General features: G+C 37.2%; 1 protein-coding gene across 1 annotated transcript; it reads right to left on the reverse strand.

Annotated features, from left to right (window-relative positions):
• LOC118032825 (metallothionein-like protein type 2) lies at nt 1–812 on the reverse strand. Its single transcript, XM_035037601.2, has 3 exons — nt 667–812; nt 432–512; nt 1–353 (listed from the first exon to the last, which is right to left on the reverse strand). Exons 1-3 carry the CDS (start codon nt 720–722, stop codon nt 263–265), a joined length of 228 nt encoding a protein of 75 aa, XP_034893492.1. The 5' UTR covers nt 723–812; the 3' UTR covers nt 1–262.
• Between the last annotated feature and the right edge of the window lie 10,711 nt (nt 813–11,523).

Here is an 11,523-nt window from a genome sequence, read left to right on the forward strand (position 1 = left end):
TTAAAGCACGAAGTAATCAAGCATTTTTCATTCAATCATCTTGAAAGTTGAAGCCAATAAAACAGTGACACACACACAAGACAAAGATCAGTAGCCATCAAGGTACAGCAGCAAATGAAATCCTCCAGATGATTTTGAGGAACCCTTTGATGTTTTATTAATTTACAGCAAACACCATCATACATACATGGACTGACCACCTGTTTTATTATAGCATACAATAACTGCTTCGCCGGAGGCCCGGAGCCATGCCCAAGTTTTCTCATTTGCAAGAGCATGGATCACAGGTGCAGCTTGATCCACACTTGCAGCCATTCTCAGCACCAAAGTTCATCTCCGACCTCTCATAGAACCTGCAGCAGCAGTAGCAAATCAGTTAAATTCCTTTTTATCTGGAGCTAGTTACAGTATTTCAACTCAGCGACACTTACATCTGAACTGGTGCAAAACCTGCAATGATTGTCTCAGTTGTGGTGCTTTCTGAGATACCTAGGTCAGGGTACATGCCACATCTGCCAAGGAAATCACGAAAACAGAAAGGTAGATGTCAGAATATAGTCTCCAGAGAAGCAAGGAAATAAATAGAATAAGAAATCAAGTAACTAATATGCTCCATGACTGGGTGTTTCTAGGCAAAAGCTTTTAAAGAAAAGAAATAGCAATTACTTGCAGCCACTGCCGCACTTGCAGTCAGATCCACAGCTACAACCTGATCCAGACATCTTCTATGGGAAAAATAGGATAAAGGGCTACTTGGAAAATGAATTTTCTGAAGCTAACTCAACTCGGGATGATTGAATATCAGGCCTGGCATGCTATTTATAGTGTAGTTCATGAAAAAAAGGGTTCATATCCACCATCCATGTGGTTAGATCCTAGGGTGATAGCGTCTGCAATATTAGGGTTAAACAAGAGCGGACAATGGACTTGTCAATATTGAAATTATAAAGTAACATTCATAATTAAACAAAGTAATTAGAATCGGCACAAAACAAGACAGGATTAAAAAAATAATAATTTAGATAAACACTAAGATGCATCTTGTACGTTAACTAATGAAAGAAGAAGTTTACATTTTTTTTTTTGTTCTTGAACCAATTGCATATATCGCCTTAGATAGCTTGTGTAAAATGATTCTTCTGGATCAACAGGCCTTGATTATTGTTTTAAGAAAAAGGGGGGTTCTCGTTCATAAAGCCATATAAAGATTAATTATGAAAACCTAGAAAGATTCAGAGGTACTCCACTACTAGCTACTTGTAAATATAAAATGAAAAATAAATGGGTTCCTGTTCATAAAAAGGTGTAACGACTAATTCTGAAAACATAAAGGCTTCTTGGATACTCCACTGCTTTTATATATATAATGGGCCCGTGCTAACGTCATGAGCTTCACCCAATATTTCTTTTTGCACTAGAAAAAGAATATCTAATATTTTTCTTTCTGCACTAAAAAAAAAAAAGAGTTTTAGAAATTCAACTGGCCTATGAATAAGATTTTTGGATGGAATAATTAGTTAATTAATTGATCCTATTATTTTATTTATTATCTCTAATCAAGGTAGCTTACAGTTAGTATTTGCAAAAAATTTATATTGATAAAGATAAAAACTATTCAATGCTTAAATGAGTATTTTTTTTTATAGAGAAAAAAATACAATAATATTCTAACGAGAGATGCTCTAAAAATATACATGCAGTAAAGAATGAAAATTGTACACGTTTGTGCTGAAGGTTTCAAAATGTATTCATAGCCCATGAATCTTGTCCTTTTATGAAGAGAAAGGCCTGCAGTGTAATTACCATAATAGTATTTAATGAGGGATAAATATATCTTACATTTATATTAATATTTGATGGAAATATGGTGGGTCCTTAGAGGACTTTTATACACCAAAAAGGTGTGATCTTACTCTAATGGCATTTAATGAGGGATAAATATCCATTGCATCTATATTAATGTTCGATGGGAATATGTTGGGTCCTTGAAGGACTTTTATACACCTAAAAGGTGTAGGAATATTAAGATCCAATATGTCAAATGCAGCTAAACCCATGGAGGCTGAGTTCTTCCCGAGGTTAGACCCAAGGCAGGATGGTCATTCACTTGGGCATGCCCAAGAAAAGATGGTCATTGCCTTAGACTTGGTTAACTGCGAAGTTCAAATGCCTTGGGTTGGACATGCTTGCTAGTCCCATGTTGTCTTGGACTTGGCGGACCGCCGAGTTCAAGTGCGTTGGACTTGGCGGATTGCCAAGTTCGAGTGTCTTGGGTATGGCATGGTTGCGAGACATACGTTACCTTACACTTTGTTGGCTGCCAAGTCCAAGTGCCTTAAGTCTAGCATGTTTGTTAGATTTGCGTTACCTTGGACTTGGTGGATTGCCAAGTCCAAATGCCTTGGATCTGGTATTTTGCCAGACCCACATTACCTCACTCTCTTAGGCATGCCAAGGAAGGGTGGTCATTCTTTTAGGCATTTCAATGGAGAATGTGCATTCTCACGAGCATGCCAAAGACTTAACTTACAGCCAAGCCTAGCGTGCCTGGGGCTTAGCACACTGTTAAACCCAAAACAATCTAGGTTGTGGCTTGCGCCAAGCCCAGTGTACCGAGGCTTGGCACACTGTCAAACCCCTACTAGGGACATACTCATTTTCTTGGACGTGCTCAAAGGAGAAGGGTCATAAAGGTTTTTTAGACCTGTTAAAAATAGGTTTATCAATATCCAAGTTCCGGGATAAAATTTTGGTTGCCAATGGGTCAATATTAAAATCTCTCAACCTGTCTTCACACCTAGTCCATGTTCCAAATCAAATTGTTTTGAAGTTGTCATGACATGACATGACATAATCAACTTAACAAGTTTAAAAGCAAGTCAAATGATTGATAAAAATGTGTTTTAGGTTAAGTATAAATTCCAATGTGACATAATTGTTTTTAAAAAATAGGGGAAATTACCCCTAACATTCTATAGTTTGGTTGTAATTACACTTGTTTACATAGTTTTCAAAATTTACAATTTGCAACCTAGGTCAAAGAAAAAATTAAAATATGATGAAATGACCATAGTACCTTATATATATATATATATATATATATATATATATATATTATCATTTCACCTACTCTCTCTGACTTTCTCTTTCTTCACTAAACAATGTATGTGAAGCCCGAGAATAAAGTATACAAAGAGGGGGAGGTTTATAATAATTCCAAATGTTGTTATAATATAAAATAAAGCAAAAATAATAATAAAAAAATAATACTGAAAAAAAAGGGTGAAAGATGGAGCCAAAGTGGAATTAAGAAAAGATGGGACTATAAATACCCATCCCTTCTCTCATCCATGGCCGGCTGATAATAAGAATAAGGAGGGGGGAGAATTTCATATTTTTCTTTCATCAAAACTTGGAGTAAACACCTAAAATTAGTAAACCCAAATAAGCCTTGGAATTATTAAGTGGAGGAACACAATCGGGTGGAAGAATTAACAAGAAGAAAAGTGAAGAATTGGTGAAGAAAAGAGGGGGAAGAGTGGCTGACAACTTACAAGGAGAAGAAGGCTAAGATTCTTCTAAAATTTGTGAAGTAAAGTTTAGATTTCCATCCAAGTAAGGAGTTCTAATTCCAATTTCTATGAAATCAACTTCAATTTGATTAGAAGTTTATGCCTTTCTTGAATTGGGAATTAGGGTTCTTTAACATAAAATGTTGGGAAAATGCAGAAATGAGTGAGGTTAAATGGATTAGATTAATCTAAGTGCGTTAAAGAAGAAGAAGAAATGAGTGTATAAAAGAGAGGAGTTCCCTTGGCCACGTTCTCTGTTGGATACTGCAGAGAGGGAATGAGAACTTATAATGTGCTTAATTAATTAATTTGGTACTAATGACCTTAAGAGGACATAAAATGAGACGGGAATGCCAAATCAATGTGCAGGCAGCAAGAACAAAATAAAGGAAAGTCCCTAAATGTAAAAGTTCATAAACATGAAAGACAAACCCTTTTTACATGGACAGCAGCTGAACTCAAAAATCATGAAAGAAATAATAGGCCAGTGTTGATTTTTTAAAAACAGAAAACAATTATTCAGAGGGAAGAAACAGCTTTACAATTGAATGCCTAGCATAAAAATAACAAAGGAGGAGAGATTGGGGCTTACCTGCAACTCCTGTTTGCAGAAATGAAAAAAAAAAAAAACCAAAGACCGAAGACAGCTCACGTATGCCTCCTTAGTTACTGGAAAATGACGGACGAAAATAAAGATGTTGAAACGGACGAAATATTTCAACTATGTGCTGGTAAATAACTGGTTTCCCCGTCTCCTGCCTCTCTTGTGTTTTTCCTTCAAAAAAAAACTGCAGCTCCTGTTTGCAGAAAATAGAAACCAAGGCCGAAAGACACAGCTCACGCGTGCCTCCTTGGATGCTGGTAAATGACGAACGAAAATAGAGATGCTGAAGTGGACGAAATATTTCAGTTGTGTGCTGGTAAAAGACTGGTTTCCCGATTGCCTCCCTCTCGTGTTTTCCTTCTCTCTCTTTTGCTATGTTTTTTTTTTTTCTTTTTTCTCTCTGTTTTTTCTCTTATTTTTCTGCTCTCCTTTTGCTCTGTTTTTTTGTTCCCCCGTTAGGTCATTAGAGGGGCTTATATATAGTCTAAATATGTCTCCATTTAGGAAGGATTCTATGCATTAATCCTAGGATGTAAATCCCTACTGATTTGCAGTAAAAAAACGCAAAAGGAAACTGCAATATTCTGATTTTATGTTGGTGTTTTACGTCTGATTTCTTTCCAGTTTTAGAGGAGGGTGTGGCTATTTTCTTTCCTTTCCTTCCATAGGGTCAGCTGCTCCCTTTGAAATGAGGCAACAAAAAACGTGGTTGCAGCTCCAAAATTCAGGCATGATGATAAAGGAAAAACAACAGGAATTTGCAGTGAAAAAAAGAAGAAAGAAATCAGATGGAGGGTGCAGCTGCAAAGTCTTATTTTCCTTATTTCGGTGTGGAAAAAATCCTGTCATTTATTATGATCCAGCCCCCTCTCCAGCTTTCCATATCCTTCTTCAATTCAATCCCTCATTTTAACAATTTTTGATTTAGTCCTTGGTAAAAAAAAATCCTTCAAATCAGTCTCGCGAACTTGGGCTATATCCTTCCCGCGGCAGAATTTTCTACCTTCACGTTAGATATTCAAATGGGAATATCTTGAGCTTCTGATATCGAAATCAAGTGATTCAAAAACCTAAATTCATCTACTCGTCTAGGACTACAACTTTGATGAAGGAGTCAAAGTGAGATAAAATAATTTTATAGAACAGAAACTGGCAGTAATCTAGTTGGTCAAAAGGGATCTCCAGGTCTAACTCAAAAACTGATGAATGCCGAGCATCCTAATATGACTAAAAGTATGAACTAAGAACAAAAATCACAAAAACTAGGCCAAAATAGAGTTTTTTTTAGTGCAGACTCAGGTCAATATCCTTCTCGCGGTAGAATTCTCTGCCTTCACGTTAGATATTCAAACGGGAATACCTTAAGCTTCTGGTATCGAAATCAAGCGATTCAAAGTCCTAAATTCATCTATGCATCTAGGATTACAACTTTGATGAAGGAGTCGAAGTGAAATAAAATCATTTTATAGAACATAATCTGGCAGTAATCTAGTTGGTAAAAAAGGTTCTTGATCTGACAATGCTGAGCATCCAAATCTGACTAAGAATCTGCTCTAAGAACAATGATCCCTATGACTTAATAAAGGTGTACGTCAATTTTTCAACATGTAATAAGTGATAGAATATACCTAGGATGGTCAGATATCATACGAAACTGAGTCAGAATCAGAGCCTAAGTTGGAACAAAAAATTGCGACAGCAGTAGAACCATTTTTTAGTGCAAATTCTAAGGGATTTATTCAACCTTAAAGACCAGATAAAAAAGGAAAGAATTTAGTATTATGATGACTCCTGATCAACCTAAGAAAACCTAATGATTTTGGTAGTAAAAGGGAAGGCTAAAAAGAGCAGAAAATAGCTCACACCAGGTTTCCAAAAAAAATATTTCTTATGTGCTTTTGTCAATCTTCTGGTGAACATGATCTAAACTCCTACACTCTATTTAAAAGAGGTATACACCGTCTCTAGCACGTGGGGGTCAAAAAATAAGTAACAACAGTGTAATTTTACACCCCACAAATATTAAAGTCTACATTTAGATCCTAAAAAAAAAGATTGGAAAAAGATTGTTGACATGTTGGCCAAATTCTAATGGATAATCATAAAGTGGTTATGATATCCATTTTTTATTTTTAAACATGAAAAATTAAGATGAAATTTTTGTTTTGTCTTGTTTTGTTTTCTTTATTTTTATGAAAAATACGCTTGGAAAAATTATAGGATTGGGCCATATGCAATAAAATATATTTTTTTCTTTTTGAAAATGTTTTTGATTTTTTAAAAAATATTTCAGAGAAAAACCGGGTATTTTAATACCGTATTTTGTGTTTTACAGTGTAAATATACAACCTGATATTATGCAAAATTGGTAGAGAAGTATTTGAGAAAATCACAATTTTTTGAAAGGATTTTTGAATTTTTTTTTGAAACTTTTTGTTTTTTTTATTATTATAATATAATATATTATTATAAATAAATATGTAGAGTAAATATACATGGCTGGACCGGCCCAGCTGACTGGGCTGAGCCCAAGATCTTTGGGTTGGGTCGATCTCGACCCAACACATCCTTTTATTTTATTTTTTGGGTCGGGCCAGACCCAAATGGTCCTGCCTAGGCCCGCATGGTTGCTGGCTCGACCCAGCAACCATGCAAATTAACTATGCTGTATGCAGAACGAGAATATGTTATGCATGCAGCAACTTGCAGATATAGCAGGGCAGCACTACTTGACGTTGGAGTACCTAAATGGAGGCCTGGCAGGTCGAGACGGGGAGAGGGAAGATATGGTGGCCAGTCAACTGTGGCGGAGGAAGAAAGAAGAAGAAGTAGAGGAAGAAAATTTGCAGAGGGGAGAGGGAAGACCTCGCGGTGGCTTCCCCTATCGCCGGTGAAGATTTGGGTTCGTAGGGAGGCTGAGATGCCGTATGTTGGTGGAATAGAAATGTTTCTATGGGGTCTTTAAGAGCTTACGAAGCAGCGGGGAGAGAGAGAAGAGAGAATGTTGGAAAGAAGAAAAACAGCGAAGAAGCTAATTTTTTGAGATTTTTGTACCCGATTTTCTCCTCCCTTAGGCCATCAAATCCACCTCTATTTATAGGCGGTGGAAGTTAGTAATCTTTTAACTCTGGCGTCGGTAAATATTCCACCATAAATAATTCTAATTAAAAAAATTCGACCACGAATAAATCCAACTCTGGCGTTGGTAAATATTCCACCATAAATAATTCTAATTTTAAATTCGACCGTGAATAAATCCAACTCTGGTGTTGGTAAATATTCCACCACAAATAATTCCAATTTTAAAATTCGACCGTGAATAAATCCAACTCTGGCGTTGGTAAATATTCCACCACAAATAATTCCAATTAAAAATTCGACCGTGAATAAATCCAACTCTGGCGTTGGTAAATATTCGTGGCCCTAAAAAATTTAAGACATGCAAAATTTTTGTCTACACTTTTTTTATTATATATGTTTTTTTTTTTTGGGCCGGGCTGGGCCGGGCCCAGCCCCGCATAATTTCTTTAGGGCGGGGCCCAGCCGGCCCGATTGGGCTGTATCGAAGCGCACGCGTGAAGTGAATTCACGCGTGGCTTGAGCTGTGCGAAGGTAATTAAATTACCTTCGCACAGTGTAATGCAACTTAATTTGAATGCGAAAAAAAAAGAAATGAAGAGGAACGACGTACCTGCTCTGCGAGGCGATGAAGACGATGGTGAAGCTCTGGCTGACTGACACCACCTTTTCTCCTCTGCTCCGTCCTCTTCTTTCCTTTGCTTCTGTGTTCACTGATTGCTTTCGGGTTCCAGTAGATTTGAAAGGATGAAAAAAAAAACCTTACAATGAAGACTTCGGTTTACTGTGGATGTCAACTGTTGAGTTTTTTTCCTTTTTTCTGTTGCAGGGATAACACAATGGCAGGGACAATCCTTGTTTGTGTGTATACTGCCCTTTTCCTTCCTTGCTCTCTGCGTGTTGCTCTGCTTTTTCCTCTGTTTTGTTTTTTTTCTGATTTTTTGGTTGTGTGTGATTGGATTCTGGGACTAAACAAAAGATGGGTTTAGCTCTCTGTTTAACTCCTTTTTGTTCACTCTGCTTCTGGGTTTTTTGTTCTCTGTGTGTTTTGTGCTCTGGTTTTCGGGTTTTTCTTTCTCTGTCTCCTCTCTCACCCCCTCGTGAGGTCACCTTTGCTCAGCTTTATAGAGCCAGCGGCAGCCTCGGTGGTGGTAACGGCTGGCCTCCCCTAAATGCTCCGTAACCGACGCCTTCAATGAAGAAAACGTCTGTGTCGGCTGCCAACGGACGAAACGTCTCTGCCTTTAATGGCAGAGCCGTTGCAGATTAATGGAGACGGTGAACAGTCATTTCCAAACGACGCCGTTTCCTGGTTCCAAAGGCTATGAGTTTGGTCCGTGTAACTTTTATAATTTTGTAATTAAATCCCTGGTGAAAATGTAATTAGCCCCCTGCATTTGCGCGCCTTTTTCAATATAATCCTTGGAATTTAATTTCACAATTTGGACCCCAAACGTTTAATATTTCTTCAATTAAGTCCCTGATTTCATTAATTTAATTAAATCCAAGGTCCAATTAAGTCTAAAACTTACCAATTCTTCAATTAAACCCCTAATTGGATTAATTAAATTAATTCCAAGCTTATTTAAGTCTCAAAACTTATCAATTCTCCAATTAAATCCTTGATTGGATGAATTAAATTAATTTCAAGCTTAATTAAATCTCAAAACTTATCAATTCTCCAATTAAACCCTTAATTGGATTAATTAAATTAATTCCAAGCTTAATTAAATTAATTTCAAAGTTTAATTAAACCCCAAAACTTTCAATCATTTTGCCATTAACCCAAATTTAATTCATCCTTCATTTATTTCATTTTACTTATTTTTTCATGATTACTATTTTCATCATCATTTTTTTATCATTTTCAGTAAATAAAATAATAATAATAATAATTAGGATAAAATGGTCAAAAATTGGGTTATAACAGTTGCCCCCTCTTTATAATATTTACTATGCAAAGATATTGGAAAATTTCATTTTCTTTTATCTTTGTGTAGTAAATTTATAAAGAAAAGTGGATAGAGAAAGAACCCCCCGTTTTTTTTTTTTTTTTTTGAAAACTTTGAAAATAATAGATTGACACACTACCTTTACAGAGAGATGTAGAAATCAAGATACAAGTAATTGGGAAGACGATCCATTTTTTTGTTTTTTTGTTTTGTTTTTTTCTTTTTTTTTCTTTTTTGAAAGCAGTAGATGGGACACATGACCTTTACAGAGAGATCAGGAAACAAGTCATTTGGAAGACGACCCACTTTTTTTGTTGTTTTTTTTTTTCTTTTTTTTTAGAAGTGGTCTCATTGTGATGGGTGACCTACCCAAGTAAAAAAAAAAAAAAAGGCACTCAAAAGAATGTGAGGGCTCAAAGGAGGAAAGCGAGTGCTTAAAAGCGCTCGTAAAGGAAAGCGAGTGCCCAAAGGCACTTCGAGAAGAAAACGAGTGCTCAAAGGAGCTCCAAGAAGAAAGTGAGTGCTCAATGGCACTTGAAGGGGAAAGCGAGTACTCAAAGGCACTTAAAAGGGAAAGCGAGCACTCAGAGGCACTGGTGCTCAAAGGCACTTGAAGGGAAAAGCGAGTGCTCAGAGGCACTGGTGCTCAAAGGCGCTTGAAGGGGAAAGCGAGTGCTCAGAGGCACTTAAAAGGGAAAGGGAGTGCTTAGAGGCACTAGTGCTCAAAGGCACTTGAAGGGAAAAGCGAGCGCTCAGAGGCACTGGGGCTCAAAGGCACTTGAAGGGGAAGCGAGCGCTTAGAGGCTCTGGTGCTCAAAGGCACTTGAAAGGGGAAGCGAGCGCTCAGAGGCACTGGTGCTCAAAGGCACTTGAAGGAAAAAGCGAGTGCTCAGAGGCACTGGTGCTCAAAGGCACTTCAAGGGGAATCGAGTGCTCAGAGGCATTGGTGCTCAAAGGCACTTGAAGGGAGAATCGAGTGCTTAGAGGCACTGGTGCTCAAAGGCACTTGAAGGGGAAAGCGAGTGCTCAGAGGCACTGGTGCTCAAAGGCACTTGAAGGGGAAAGCGAGTGCTCAGAGGCACTGGTGCTCAAAGGCACTTGAAGGGGAAAGCGAGTGCTCAGAGGCTCTCGAAGAGACAGAAAAGTACGAAGATTTTTCAGATGGCCTATTTCTTATAGGCGGCCTTCCCATGTTGAAAAATTCTCAAACATGAAAAACATTCAACAGCAATTTCGATCTTTGGCCATTTCAAGTTGGCCTTCCACTTGATGGATTCCATTGGAATTTTCTCATATGAAATTTTTTTTAAAAAAAACTCATTGTCCAATGTCTCAAATTTTAGATGATATGCATGCATCATTACCTGTTTTGAAATATAGGTCCCCATTTCTTCTTAGTCTTCTTGTTGCTTGACTGATGAGGACTTGCTACCTCTGATTTGGGTCATTTTTGTCGCTTGACTTCTAGCCCACTCGAGTTGGCCCATGTAAGTCTATTTCCAGATTTATTTGCACAACTTAGCATTTGTGGTGCCCATCGTGACCCACTTATTTGCTGAAGATTTCTGACTCGTCAAATAATTTGAGAGGACTTATTCATTGCCCCTCGTTTCACTGATAAAAACATTCGGTGTCACTTGCTGAAAGGATCAAATTGTCTTTCGTAAACCAAAATGCCCCCTTGTCTTGTTGTAGGAAATATTCCTCTCTTTTTCTAGAAGAGAAAATACAATGTTGCCCCCTTGTACTGGTTATTGCCCCCAAGTGTACTTTGCCAGTGACTTAGACAAATAATGGTTTTAAAAGACCATTCTTTCATTTCTCTTTTTGTTCATTTTGGTGAAGGAATATGGGTCTAGAATGAATCTTGAAATCTTGATCTTGCATTTTGAAATCAAAAATTATTTCGATGTGAATCTAAAACAATTTGTTTTTGAAATCTTGCAACTCCTTGGTTATTTTCTTTCTTGAAAAAGAGGTTATTTGCTCTTGTGTTTGGCAATGAGATCTTCAGTGAAAATACATCATGAGATGACCTTTTGTTTCAAAGTGAAGGGCTCGAGAAAAAGCTCGAGGTTTTGTACGAGAAAAATTTGTCTCCTTTTGAATCATTCATTTTTATCAGCATGAATAATAATGAGTAGTTTATTCTTGATGTCATGAATCTTATGAAAAAGTATTCTTTGCATTTCGAGAGCATTGTTTATTGTTCCAGGTTGCTTGCTTGCTTGATTAGAAAGGACTTCTACAGGGACGTAACGTAGGCTGTGGTTTCTGGCTATGAAAGAAAAGGATTCATAAGGCTCAAAGAGTGTTT

This window comes from Populus alba, chromosome 1, assembly GCF_005239225.2.
Source record: "Populus alba chromosome 1, ASM523922v2, whole genome shotgun sequence".
In the NCBI taxonomy this organism is placed as follows: domain Eukaryota; kingdom Viridiplantae; phylum Streptophyta; class Magnoliopsida; order Malpighiales; family Salicaceae; genus Populus; species Populus alba.